Here is a 15117-nt window from a genome sequence, read left to right on the forward strand (position 1 = left end):
TGATTTTTTTAATTGTGACTCAACGTAAAATAAGATAAAAAGCTTTAGTAAAGTGCCTCGACAAAGCTGAAGAGAGCAAAAGGTAGATGGAGATATACAAGCAGCAGAGCGCACCCTATCCGCTATTTCAAAATATGATAATGTGGGCAGCAGACAGATGTAAGCATTATGGGTTTAAATGTGGGCGCAACATTTTTTTATAGATAGGTAGGAACACAACTTTTTTTCACAGTGAACGGTCTTTTTTTCTCTTGCGCACCAACTTTTTGTTCCTTCAATTAACAACCATCGGGATTTAATAAATATTTTTTCATAAAAGTATTTTTTTGTTGTGTTTTGACATTATCTGTTTGTTTTCAAGCGCATAGTGATTGTTTTTAAGTTTATGTTAACAACATTAGTTAAAGTAAAGCCTCTGTGCAGTGAATTTTTTTTATTAATTTACTTTGCCTTTTTTTTATCTAAACGGTGTTTGGACCGCCTACAGTCTAAACGGTAGTTACCCGCTTATGTCCGTCGCGACATAGAGGTGCAGTTTTGAAAGCAGTTGACTCAAAATTAACTTTTGGAGTACTAATTCTCAAAGAAAGAAACGTCATCCTTCCGATTACCTTCTGATAGTAATATTTTCATAACATGTTTCTATATTCCGCGGTCATTTGAATTCCCAATATATGCGAATCACTTGTATGCTATCCAGACAACCTCAAATAACTTTCAGATAGGGATCGTTTACGTAGCTTTAATATACCTACAACGTACAATTCTTTGTTATTAGCATGATTTTCTTTGTTGGACGCCTCGTTATTTCAAGTAAACTGTGTTCAAAATGATAGGACGTTTTCTAGATTAATGCGCTGTTTCCAGTCTCCAGTATTTGCAGTCTCAGAATCTCTGCAAATACGATACCTGAAGAACCACATCATTAATATGACAGGCTATTTATATATATTTTAATGAATAAGGATAAGTATTTAGTATTCTACAATCTTAACCTAAACTAAGTGGTTTAAGTGGCCTAAATTTAATTAAATGATTAAAAAATTAAGTCTGACTGTAGAAAAAGTTTTGAGCTTTTGGATTACACTCTGCCTCTGCGAAATATATATATGCCCGGTTTGATTTTACGTTGCTTAACGCCCAGTCTTATATAAACAATTTTGCTCGTTGCAAGACTCTGTTTACACTATTTCCAAAACAGTTTTATAATACTGTTAACACAAAGAGTAAATCTATCAGTTACCCAACATGGCTATATTTTTATTTAATTTAATTCGAAATTTACAAAAGTTCAATAATCATATTCCCAAAATTATAAGATAATATGTCAAAAAACACCGAATATTAATTTGTTTCTTATTATTTTCCCATCAATTTTCCGATCGTTCCTATGGCAGCTATATGATATAGTCGTCCGACTTCAAAAAAACTGAAATTCCAAATTCTGAATTAATTAAAAAATTTTATTTTCAAGCAAAGGAGGATATGTGTTAAAAGCACCAAATATATAATTAAAATATATTTTTTTTTCGTTTACTATATGGGAGCTATAAGATATAGTTGTACGATCCGGCTGGTTCCGACTTATATACTACCTACAAAAGAACGAAGACTTTTGGGAAAGTTTCAGACCGATAGCTTAAATTGTGAGATATTAGTTTGCGTAGAAAAGGACGGACAGACGGACGTACATCGCCCGATCGACTCGTCTAGTGATGAAGAATATAAATACCTTATTGATTCGGAAACGTCTCCTTCACTGCGTTGCAAACTTCTGACTGAAATCATAATACCCTCCGCAAGGGTATAACAATTATTTCCACCGTACGCAGAGATATGACGCTGAGATATATAATTTAGCTGGCTAAGTGATTTCGGTGGCACACCTGATAAAATTGATTTTAAAACCGACTTGTTCTATGCAAATTTGCAGTTTAATTGCTCTTTTCGTTCTTCCACTTCTGCGGTGGCTTACAAAGCTTACGGTGTACTCTATGCATATTAACAGAAACCTAACATATATGACTGAAAGGTAGTTGTTGCACTACGCGGTTATAGATGTCTATCTTGTAATTGGTTATTGTAGTACTAAAAGGGCGACGGTGTATCACTGTTGAACCTCTTCCCCGCTAGCTTGCACAGTCATCTCGTCGCCACCTATGAACGTTTTACGATCATATATTTTGTTCGTTTTTATTTATTATCATTATTTGTATTCTGTTAATTACATTATTCAGAAAAGATGTTATTTTGACAACCAAAATCGATTCCTTTCTCATTACTTAAACAATTAATAAGAAAAATTTAATTAATATATATAATATATTATTTATATTTTTTTATTTATTATATTTTCTGTATATATGCGTATATGCAATTAGATCTTATCTAGATCGTTTTCTTGGCTTAGGGCCCTTTTTGTTAGACACTTATTGTGTAATAGGTGTCCGCACAAAATTATGACAATTATCATTAAAAATATATTTGTTAAATGGGGATCGATATTTGTCGATGCTATTTTATCAATGACATTTGTACATTTGTTTGGAGTCCATTGTTTTCGTATCGATCAATCCCATTGTGTTCATATAACTTTTTTATTCTGTTATTATTATTATTGTATATTTTTCACAGTTTTCCTATTTGTCCTGTTGTCCTATTTGTTCGTATAGCTTTACGGGCTATACTGCTATTGGGCGGAAAGAATTCCGCTCAAGTTTACAATATTTTCCTTTTACATATATATTTGTATTTTAAATTATCTCTTAGGTCCTCCATGTGATATATTGTTTCTTCTATGCTGCATCAGCTGGTCGTCGCCGGACCCACGGTTTGCCCCCACACTTGTAGATTCTGCTGCTGCTGTCCGGGGCCTATGGGTTCAGGTTCTATCTCTACTCACTCAGTTTTTTCCATTGGCCTCCATATTTTTATTTTGTTCCTCCAGTTCGATTTTCACCAGGTAATCAGATTTTTCCAATACTTTATTTTCAATGCTCGGTTGTCCTAGGTCTTGCAATCTCCTGATGTCCTGTCACGGGCGCCTTGTAATATTCCAGGTTATTTTTTTTTCAATAGTCTCCCTGGCATTTTAAAATAACAACACAGACAGCAGAGTGTTTTCTTCTAGAGCTCTCTTTATTGAATGAATCTTAACTCTATCACATTTCTTGTTCGGCTCATAAAAGTATAGCAGCGCCGCCAGAGACGCCGGCAGCGGTCAAAGCTTATGAATATACTTAGGTATTAGTAGCGGCTGGCGAAGAGTCGCCGTTGCGGTGAATAGGAATCTACATTCTAAATCTTACTCTTCTCGCTTTTACAGTTTCCGAGATCTCAGCGTTCATACGGACAGACGGTCATGGCTAGATACTTTCCGATACATACTTTCCGACAAATCTAGTATAAATCAAATAACTTTTTTCTTTTCATTATTCGACCATTTTACCCGTTACGTAAACCATGCTAGAAAGAAGACGCAAATATCCGATTAGGACAACTCCGAAAACTTTATTATTTGCCTTTCATTGGAATTTTTAGAATAATAATAATAGATTTATGAAAAAACAAGGAAAACGCTATTGTCGAGTGCCTCGACTATCAGATACCCGTTACTCAGCTTGAGGGAGAAAAATAAAAATGGAGATATATAAGCAGCAATAAGCAATATCACTTTGCTGCTTATATATTTCCATTTCCCTTTTCCTCCTTAAAACTGAGTAACGGGTATCTGATAGTCGGGGCACTTCTTATCCTTGTTCTTTCTTGTTTTTATTTTTTCTATTAGTCATTAATGAATCTTGCCTGAGTTTTATAAATTTATTCCAATTTATTTCACAATACAACTGAAATCATAATTATAGTGCTTATATTAATTTAATTTTTAATTTAAATATTCCACATAAGAATTACATTTTCTTTTTACTTTATCCTTCTGCAGGACTTAAAAATTCGGTTGTAATCCACCAAGCTTTGCAGAATTTCACTGGTGGTTCGGGACTTGACATACAATTTTAACACTTCACATTTATTTTTACACGAGCTCAATTATTTGCTAAATTGTACAATCAGGATTAGAACATTACCGCAACACGATGAAAAAAGCGTTAATCTGTTCTTATAATTTAGGATACACCTTTTACAGTATTCTTCTGCATAATTACTAAGGTGACCATAATTATCTCCTAAATCACATATATAAGTTTAAATTACCATTACAGATTATCCATTCCGCCACCTTGTCTAGCCCTGTGCTTCTAAAAATCAATACGTGAGCAAATGACAAATCAAGTGTTTTGCGTGAAGTTTATTCGGCGATTAGAAAATGAAATTTAGGTCTGCTTTTCAAAGGGAAGTTATCTGAAACGGGTCTTTATCTTTGTTATGCATTTAAACCGAACTGTGTGTCTGGATTTTCCTTAAGCAAATATACCCTGGTTTCAGCAGAACTGATTACATCGAGGCCGACATGAACAAACGTAAATATGTAAAAATTTTGTTTTTGTAAATTTATTTTAAATTGAATTACAGTATATTGCAAATTCGTTGTTTGCCGTCTCCGTTTCCATAACACAACTTCTTTTGGGTATGAAATAAACTTTTTGGTACATTTCGATCCGCACCTTCCGTGAGGTTACCATGCTGCATCTTATAACAAAGTCGACAAAAATATGCAAGTAGTCTAATTGATGACGTCTAAGCTTTGAAGCTTTTATTTCTGAAGTGGCAATACTACTACTAAAACTCGACTCCTCTTGATCTGACTGTCATACGGGGGCCAGAATCTTTGAAGATGCGACATCTAGAGATGATGGTCTACAAGGTGGTGCAAACCAACGAACAGTACAGAAAATCTAAGTATGTGACATCATCAACGGCGAAGGCGAACTAGCTCAAGTTCTTGTTAAAAATTTCACATGAGCTTTAATTGCAGCCCATTGCATTATCTTTTTATTTTTGTAAGCTTATTTTGAGTAAAATACGGTTTAAACGCGTTTAAGGTACTTTACAAATAGTAAATTCGTGTACTGTAGAATGTAATTTATTGTTTCCTTTAGTGCTTTCTAATAAATCCTTTTTGGGATTTGCTTCCGAGCATGAGAGAGCAATTGGGTGGAGCTTTCACTGTTGCCCAGCGGCATTCGAATCGCTCTAATCGGTTGTTCAGAAGGGCTACATCGGAATCTACACCAACCTTGCTCCCTGCACATCCCACAAATCCAATAAGAGTGATATGTTGGCAACATATTCTCTCCGTTGAAGGCTTGAAACTGTGGTAATAGGTGGGGGTTGTGGAGAATGTTGGCTGCCCAGCCCTTGGCCGATACTAGAGTGTCAGCACAGCTAAAGTCACCCGGAAAGATACGTCCTCTGTATTGAGTCGAGCTCATGGTTTCTGAAACATTTAACCAATTATGTCAAATAGTTAAGCCTTTTAATGCAACCGTTTCCTACGTCAATGCTGGTAGAGCAAACTGCTCCATCGCAAGAGCTTTCGCTCTTACTTTCTCTCGATCAAACTTTCTAACACAGCGCTCTCCATACGTGGGACCGGATCCGGTCATTTAAAGAATCGGAAGGGCTAACTTTTGAATAGGCTACATAAATCTGACTACCTAAACAACTAATCTAGTCAATCTCATCTATATTTAAATGTATTAAATAAATCGGTTTAAACTTTAATCGCAATTGACAATTGACTAACGGATATCTTGGTATAACATTTTTGGTTGTTATTAGTTATCCCACTGAGTTACATTTATTCTGCACATATTCATTGTTTAATTGTCTTAAATTAATTGTCTTTTAAATTTTTGTCTTTAGGCATTTAATAAAAAAATGTAAGCCCCCGTGATTTTGTTAAATGTGACTCAACGTAAAAAAAAAAGATAAAAAGCTATTTTTTGTGCGTTTGACAACATCTGTTTGTTTTCGAGCGCATAGTGATTGTTTTTAAATTTATGTTAACAACATTAGTTAAAGTAAAGTCTCTGTGCAGTACCTTTTTGATATTGTTTTACTTCGCCTTTTTTTTATCTAAACGTTGTTTGGAGCATCTACTGTTGTTACCCGCTTATGTCCGTCCCGACATAGAGGCGCAGTTTTGATAGGGATCGTTTACGTAGCTTTAATATACCTACAACGTGCAATACTTTGTTATTAGCATGATTTTCTTTGCTGGATATCTCGTTATTCCAAGTAAACCATGTTCAAAATATGATATGTCGTTTACTAGATTTATGCTTTGTTTCCAGTCTCCAGTATTTGCAGTCTTAAAATCCCTGCAAATACGATACCTGAAGAACCCATCATTAATATGACAGACTATTTATATATATTTTAATGAATTACGATAAGTATTTAGTATTCTATAATCTTAAACTAAACTAAGTGGTTTAACAAGAAGTTTAGATGATTAAAAAATTAAGTCTGACTGTACAAAAAGTTTTGAGATCTTGGATTACAATCTGTGTGGATTACAATGCCCGGTTTGATTTTACGTTGCTTAATGCCCAGTCTTATATAAACAATTTTGTTCGCCATGTTTACACAAACAAATTCGATTGCATTTAGTTTCCCTTCCGTTCACTTAGTATGTAGAAGAAGTTGGATTTCAGTTTCCCAAATTAAAGACCTCAAAAATCAATAATTTGTTATACAGTGAAAATAAAGGGAAGTTAATGCATATCAACAAAAACGAAAATACAAGGATCCAATAGCGAAGTGTGAGGCAATGAAGGGATTTTATTATTTTTTATATGAACTTTGGCCGAAGTTTCCATACCCTTGCAGTTATAAGAAATAATCAATGTAAGTAACACGATATTACACTTTTAAGGATTGTTGATAGCTGCAGCGATATTAAACAAAGCTAAATTTTTTTAAAAATAATTATTTCATTATTTCTCTGGCAGTTTCTTTGAGACCTATATGTTAGATTCGTTTGATTTTTATTAAATTTAATTCGAAATTAAAAAAAAAAAATTAAAAATATTCCCAATATTATAAGATAATATGTCAAAAAACACCGAATATTAATTTGTTTCTTATTATTTTTCCACCAATTTTCCGATCGTTCCTATGGCAGCTATATGATATAGTCGTCCGACTTCAAAAAAACTTAAATTCCAAATTCTGAATTAATTAAAAAGTTTTATTTTCAAGCGAAGGAGGATATGTAAATACCAAATATATAAGTAAAGTATATTTTTCTAGTGATGAAGAATATATGTACCGGACTCGTCTCCTTCACTGCGTTGCAAACTTCTGTCTGAAATCATAATACCCTCTGCAAGGGTATAACAATTATTTCCACCGTACGCAGAGATATGACGCTGAGTGTATATAATTAGCTTGCTAAGCGATTTTGGTGGCACACCTGATAAAAGTAATTAAAAAACCGACTTGTTAAAGACAAATTTGTAGTTTAATTGCTCTTTTCGTTCTTCTACTTCTGCGGTGGTTTACAAAGCTTACGGTGTACTCTATGCATATTAACAGAAACGTAACAGACATGACTAAAAGATAGTTGCTGCACTACGCGGTTATAGATGTCTATCTTGTAATTGGTTATTGTAGTACTAAAAGGGCGACCGTGTATCACTGTTGAACCTCTCTCCCGAGCTTGCACAGTCATTTCGTCGCCACCTATGAACGTTTTACGATCATATATTTTGTTCGTTTTGATTTATTATCATTATTTGTATTCTGTTAATTACATTATTCAGAAAAGATGTTATTTTAACAACCAAAATCGATTCCTTTCTCATTACTTAAACCATTAATAAGAAACATTTTTATTTAATTAATATATATAATTAAAATATATAATGTATATATATTTTTGTTTTAAAATTTTTTAATATATATTTATATTATAATTTTCATGATTTTCTGTATATATGCGTATATGCAATGAGATCTTATCTAGATCGTTTGCTGGGCTTAGGGCCCTTTTGTTAGACACTTATTGTGTAACAGGTAACCGCACAAAATGATGACAATTATCAATAAAAATATATTTGTTAAATGAGTATCGATACTTGTCGGTGCTATTTTATTAATAACATTTGCAGTGGAGTCCGTTGTTTTTGTATCGATCAATCCCATTGTGCTCATATAACTTATTTATGCTGTTATTATTATTGTATATTTTTCACAGTTTTCCTATTTGTCCTGTTGTCCTATTTGTTCATATAGCTTTATTGGGCTATACTGCTATTGGGCGGAAAGGGTTCCGCTCAATTTTACAATAATTTGTTTTTATTTCAAATTATCTCTAACTTAGGTCCTCCATGTGATATATTGTTTCTTCTATGCTGCATCAGCTGGCGAAGAGTCGCCGCTGCGGTGAAGAGGAACCTACATTCCAAATCTTACTCTTCTCGCTTTTACAGTTTCCGAGATCTCAGCGTTCATACGGACAGACGGTCATGGCTAGATACTTTCCGATACATACTTTCCGACAAATCTAGTATAAATCAAATAACTTTTTTCTTTTCATTATTCGACCATTTTACCCGTTACGTAAACCATGCTAGAAAGAAGACGCAAATATCCGATTAGGACAACTCCGAAAACTTTATTATTTGCCTTTCATTGGAATTTTTAGAATAATAATAATAGATTTATGAAAAAACAAGGAAAACGCTATTGTCGAGTGCCTCGACTATCAGATACCCGTTACTCAGCTTGAGGGAGAAAAATAAAAATGGAGATATATAAGCAGCAATAAGCAATATCACTTTGCTGCTTATATATTTCCATTTCCCTTTTCCTCCTTAAAACTGAGTAACGGGTATCTGATAGTCGGGGCACTTCTTATCCTTGTTCTTTCTTGTTTTTATTTTTTCTATTAGTCATTAATGAATCTTGCCTGAGTTTTATAAATTTATTCCAATTTATTTCACAATACAACTGAAATCATAATTATAGTGCTTATATTAATTTAATTTTTAATTTAAATATTCCACATAAGAATTACATTTTCTTTTTACTTTATCCTTCTGCAGGACTTAAAAATTCGGTTGTAATCCACCAAGCTTTGCAGAATTTCACTGGTGGTTCGGGACTTGACATACAATTTTAACACTTCACATTTATTTTTACACGAGCTCAATTATTTGCTAAATTGTACAATCAGGATTAGAACATTACCGCAACACGATGAAAAAAGCGTTAATCTGTTCTTATAATTTAGGATACACCTTTTACAGTATTCTTCTGCATAATTACTAAGGTGACCATAATTATCTCCTAAATCACATATATAAGTTTAAATTACCATTACAGATTATCCATTCCGCCACCTTGTCTAGCCCTGTGCTTCTAAAAATCAATACGTGAGCAAATGACAAATCAAGTGTTTTGCGTGAAGTTTATTCGGCGATTAGAAAATGAAATTTAGGTCTGCTTTTCAAAGGGAAGTTATCTGAAACGGGTCTTTATCTTTGTTATGCATTTAAACCGAACTGTGTGTCTGGATTTTCCTTAAGCAAATATACCCTGGTTTCAGCAGAACTGATTACATCGAGGCCGACATGAACAAACGTAAATATGTAAAAATTTTGTTTTTGTAAATTTATTTTAAATTGAATTACAGTATATTGCAAATTCGTTGTTTGCCGTCTCCGTTTCCATAACACAACTTCTTTTGGGTATGAAATAAACTTTTTGGTACATTTCGATCCGCACCTTCCGTGAGGTTACCATGCTGCATCTTATAACAAAGTCGACAAAAATATGCAAGTAGTCTAATTGATGACGTCTAAGCTTTGAAGCTTTTATTTCTGAAGTGGCAATACTACTACTAAAACTCGACTCCTCTTGATCTGACTGTCATACGGGGGCCAGAATCTTTGAAGATGCGACATCTAGAGATGATGGTCTACAAGGTGGTGCAAACCAACGAACAGTACAGAAAATCTAAGTATGTGACATCATCAACGGCGAAGGCGAACTAGCTCAAGTTCTTGTTAAAAATTTCACATGAGCTTTAATTGCAGCCCATTGCATTATCTTTTTATTTTTGTAAGCTTATTTTGAGTAAAATACGGTTTAAACGCGTTTAAGGTACTTTACAAATAGTAAATTCGTGTACTGTAGAATGTAATTTATTGTTTCCTTTAGTGCTTTCTAATAAATCCTTTTTGGGATTTGCTTCCGAGCATGAGAGAGCAATTGGGTGGAGCTTTCACTGTTGCCCAGCGGCATTCGAATCGCTCTAATCGGTTGTTCAGAAGGGCTACATCGGAATCTACACCAACCTTGCTCCCTGCACATCCCACAAATCCAATAAGAGTGATATGTTGGCAACATATTCTCTCCGTTGAAGGCTTGAAACTGTGGTAATAGGTGGGGGTTGTGGAGAATGTTGGCTGCCCAGCCCTTGGCCGATACTAGAGTGTCAGCACAGCTAAAGTCACCCGGAAAGATACGTCCTCTGTATTGAGTCGAGCTCATGGTTTCTGAAACATTTAACCAATTATGTCAAATAGTTAAGCCTTTTAATGCAACCGTTTCCTACGTCAATGCTGGTAGAGCAAACTGCTCCATCGCAAGAGCTTTCGCTCTTACTTTCTCTCGATCAAACTTTCTAACACAGCGCTCTCCATACGTGGGACCGGATCCGGTCATTTAAAGAATCGGAAGGGCTAACTTTTGAATAGGCTACATAAATCTGACTACCTAAACAACTAATCTAGTCAATCTCATCTATATTTAAATGTATTAAATAAATCGGTTTAAACTTTAATCGCAATTGACAATTGACTAACGGATATCTTGGTATAACATTTTTGGTTGTTATTAGTTATCCCACTGAGTTACATTTATTCTGCACATATTCATTGTTTAATTGTCTTAAATTAATTGTCTTTTAAATTTTTGTCTTTAGGCATTTAATAAAAAAATGTAAGCCCCCGTGATTTTGTTAAATGTGACTCAACGTAAAAAAAAAAGATAAAAAGCTATTTTTTGTGCGTTTGACAACATCTGTTTGTTTTCGAGCGCATAGTGATTGTTTTTAAATTTATGTTAACAACATTAGTTAAAGTAAAGTCTCTGTGCAGTACCTTTTTGATATTGTTTTACTTCGCCTTTTTTTTATCTAAACGTTGTTTGGAGCATCTACTGTTGTTACCCGCTTATGTCCGTCCCGACATAGAGGCGCAGTTTTGATAGGGATCGTTTACGTAGCTTTAATATACCTACAACGTGCAATACTTTGTTATTAGCATGATTTTCTTTGCTGGATATCTCGTTATTCCAAGTAAACCATGTTCAAAATATGATATGTCGTTTACTAGATTTATGCTTTGTTTCCAGTCTCCAGTATTTGCAGTCTTAAAATCCCTGCAAATACGATACCTGAAGAACCCATCATTAATATGACAGACTATTTATATATATTTTAATGAATTACGATAAGTATTTAGTATTCTATAATCTTAAACTAAACTAAGTGGTTTAACAAGAAGTTTAGATGATTAAAAAATTAAGTCTGACTGTACAAAAAGTTTTGAGATCTTGGATTACAATCTGTGTGGATTACAATGCCCGGTTTGATTTTACGTTGCTTAATGCCCAGTCTTATATAAACAATTTTGTTCGCCATGTTTACACAAACAAATTCGATTGCATTTAGTTTCCCTTCCGTTCACTTAGTATGTAGAAGAAGTTGGATTTCAGTTTCCCAAATTAAAGACCTCAAAAATCAATAATTTGTTATACAGTGAAAATAAAGGGAAGTTAATGCATATCAACAAAAACGAAAATACAAGGATCCAATAGCGAAGTGTGAGGCAATGAAGGGATTTTATTATTTTTTATATGAACTTTGGCCGAAGTTTCCATACCCTTGCAGTTATAAGAAATAATCAATGTAAGTAACACGATATTACACTTTTAAGGATTGTTGATAGCTGCAGCGATATTAAACAAAGCTAAATTTTTTTAAAAATAATTATTTCATTATTTCTCTGGCAGTTTCTTTGAGACCTATATGTTAGATTCGTTTGATTTTTATTAAATTTAATTCGAAATTAAAAAAAAAAAATTAAAAATATTCCCAATATTATAAGATAATATGTCAAAAAACACCGAATATTAATTTGTTTCTTATTATTTTTCCACCAATTTTCCGATCGTTCCTATGGCAGCTATATGATATAGTCGTCCGACTTCAAAAAAACTTAAATTCCAAATTCTGAATTAATTAAAAAGTTTTATTTTCAAGCGAAGGAGGATATGTAAATACCAAATATATAAGTAAAGTATATTTTTCTAGTGATGAAGAATATATGTACCGGACTCGTCTCCTTCACTGCGTTGCAAACTTCTGTCTGAAATCATAATACCCTCTGCAAGGGTATAACAATTATTTCCACCGTACGCAGAGATATGACTCTGAGCGTATATAATTTAGCTGGCTAAGCGATTTTGGTGGCACCCCTGATAAAATTGATTATAAAACCGACTTGTTCTAGGCAAATTTGTAGTTTATTTGCTATTTTTGTTCTTCCACTTTTGCGGTGGTTTACAAAGCTTACGGTGTACTCTATGCATATTAGCAGACAACTAACAGACATGACTGAAAGATAGTTGCTGCACTTCGCGTTTCTAGATGTCTATCTTGTAATTGGTTATTGTAGTACTAAAATGGCGACCGTGCGCTATCTAAAATAAATCACTGATGAACGTCTCCGCCGCGAGCTTGCACTGTCACCTCTTCGCCACCTATGTTATGTGCATCGCCTTCGCCGCTTTGGCGGCCTGCGCGCTGATCTCATCCATGCTTTTCCGGGCGCTCTCCGTGACCTCATCGATGGAGCGCCGTGTGCTGTGTAAAAGTTCGTCCGTTCCTCGGGCGATGCCCTTTACCTCGGTGTTGATAAGCCCGATCACCCACTCCAGACCCTGCCGACCCTTGCTTGCGTTAGTGCTTATAGTCGAAGTGAGCAAATCTTCCATATAGTGGGACAGCGGGACGCCGAAGACGGTCACGGTGGCCTCTTGCTTGAGCAAAGTCTTGTTGGTGTCCGATGGATGTGGTTCGTAATAGAGCACTTCGTCGACACTGATGTTGCGGCAGAATGTAAGGTTGTTCGTCTTCAGCACCATCTGCTTACTCTGTGGGTCCACCGTGGAGCGTTCGCTGGCAAAGCACGTCTTTGCCGTGCCGATCAGAGCGTGTGTCCACTTAGGAAAGTACCATTTGGACTGCACCAGTCTGTGGGTATGTAGCACTCCATCCACCACCCGACGCTCGACCACGTCCGTCCCAATAATGGAGGGAGTCATCGGGTTCGGGTACTTGCGCCACGCCGCCTGCGTGACAGTCTCCCACGGGTGATTGAATATGTGCTCTGACGTCCAGATTTTCATTATGCAAGCGCCGTTGTCCCTACCTTGAGATGGGGATGTGTATCTCAAATTGGCAACCGATCTGTGGGCTGAGCTAACCTGCGGGGTCAGACGGAAAGGATTTTGTCAGGGTTTACGGATCGAATTTTGATGAGAAAATTGGAGTAATATATTTCCGAGAAAAGATCTGACCTTTACTCGTGCAGTGTAGAGATGTGCCTATCGGGTGCCATCGATTGATTTTTCTACCATCGAAATATCGCACAAAGGTGTTCTGCAAATAAAAAGAGAAAATGGACAAGTTTCTGGCCAAAGTCTAGTACTCAGATCGACAAAAGCCGCGACCTAGCTATATATACAAGAGAGCGTGCGGCAAATACGAGGCTAATACCTCCTTCATCGATAATACATCCATCATCTACCATCCGATAACAGATGATCTTAAGACCTGTGGTTTATCAAACCAAAAATTTTGATTCTGTGCCAGGCATCATTGTTTAGTTAGTTAACGTTTCGTAGTTAATGTTTTAAATTTCAAAACCTTGTCGGTGCACTCCGTCCCTTGACCGTATGGTTCTTAAGGTTTTACCGTTCGGAAAATGTCGCAGTTGATTAGCCAGATCAGCTGTTATCGGATTGTATATGGTAATGTGCCCTGTTGTAATTCCCAATCGTTGCGATCGGATGTTTTCTATGGAAAGGGGGGTACTTATGTCCGTCCCGACATGGACGTGCAGTTTTGAAAGCAGTTGACTCAAAATTAACTTTTGGAGTACTAATTCTCAAAGAAAGAAACGACATCCCTCCGATAACCATCTGATAGTTATATTTTCATAACATGTTCCTTTATTCCGCCGTCATTTGAATTCCCAATATATGCGAATCACTTGTATGCTATCCAGACAACCTCAAATAACTTTCAGATAGGAATCGTTTACGTAGCGTTACCTACAACGTACAATACTTTGTTATTAGCATAATTTTCTTTGCTGGAAATCTCGTTATCCCAAGTAAACCATGTTCAAAATATGATAGGATGTTTACTAGATTTATACTTTGTTTCCAGTCTCCAGTATTTGCAGTCTCAAAATCTCTGCAAATACGATACCTGAAGAACCACATCATTAAAATGACAGACTATTTATATTTATTATAATGAATTAGGATCAGTATTTATTATTCTACAATCTAAATTTAAAATAAGTGGTTTGACAAGGAGTTTAAATGATTAAAAAAATAAGTCTGACTGTACAAAAAGTTTTGAGCTTTTGGATTACAATCTGCCTCTGCGAAATATATATAAATATATATATATATATAAAATCAAACCGGTGTTACGTTGCTTAATGCCCAGTATTATATAAACAATTTAGCTCGTTGCAAGACTCTGTTTACACCATTTCCAAAACAGTGGTACAACTCCGTTCGCGGCTTCAACTCCCACCAAGGCCCATGTTGGCATTTTTGGAAATGAAATTGCGCTACATATGATTTGGAAAGATGCCAAATCATCCAGGACACTAAGAGGAAGCCCGATAGTTTTTCTGTACGCACATGATTACTAATAATGATATAAAAAGGAGCGTAAAAATAGTACGCTACCTTTTAGTGATACATGAGCTTTCGTGTATCGATTAGGCAAATAACTATCAAAATTAATGGAATTGTTCTTAAAAAGCTATGAAATATGTTTAACTGATTTGTCGTATTCGATTGGTTATAATTAGTTTACCTTTAACATCTTTATAATTTTAG

At 35.1% G+C, this 15117-nt stretch overlaps 1 protein-coding gene across 1 annotated transcript; it reads right to left on the bottom strand.

Annotated features, from left to right (window-relative positions):
* Positions 1 to 12476: 12476 nt before the first annotated feature.
* LOC108024075 (protein slowmo) lies at positions 12477 to 13631 on the bottom strand. Its single transcript, XM_017093846.3, has 2 exons — positions 13555 to 13631; positions 12477 to 13461 (listed from the first exon to the last, which is right to left on the bottom strand). Exon 2 carries the CDS (start codon positions 13381 to 13383, stop codon positions 12736 to 12738), a length of 648 nt encoding a protein of 215 aa, XP_016949335.1. The 5' UTR covers positions 13384 to 13461; positions 13555 to 13631; the 3' UTR covers positions 12477 to 12735.
* Between the last annotated feature and the right edge of the window lie 1486 nt (positions 13632 to 15117).

The sequence above is a fragment of the Drosophila biarmipes genome, unplaced genomic scaffold (assembly GCF_025231255.1).
Source record: "Drosophila biarmipes strain raj3 unplaced genomic scaffold, RU_DBia_V1.1 ptg000013l, whole genome shotgun sequence".
Taxonomy (NCBI): domain Eukaryota; kingdom Metazoa; phylum Arthropoda; class Insecta; order Diptera; family Drosophilidae; genus Drosophila; species Drosophila biarmipes.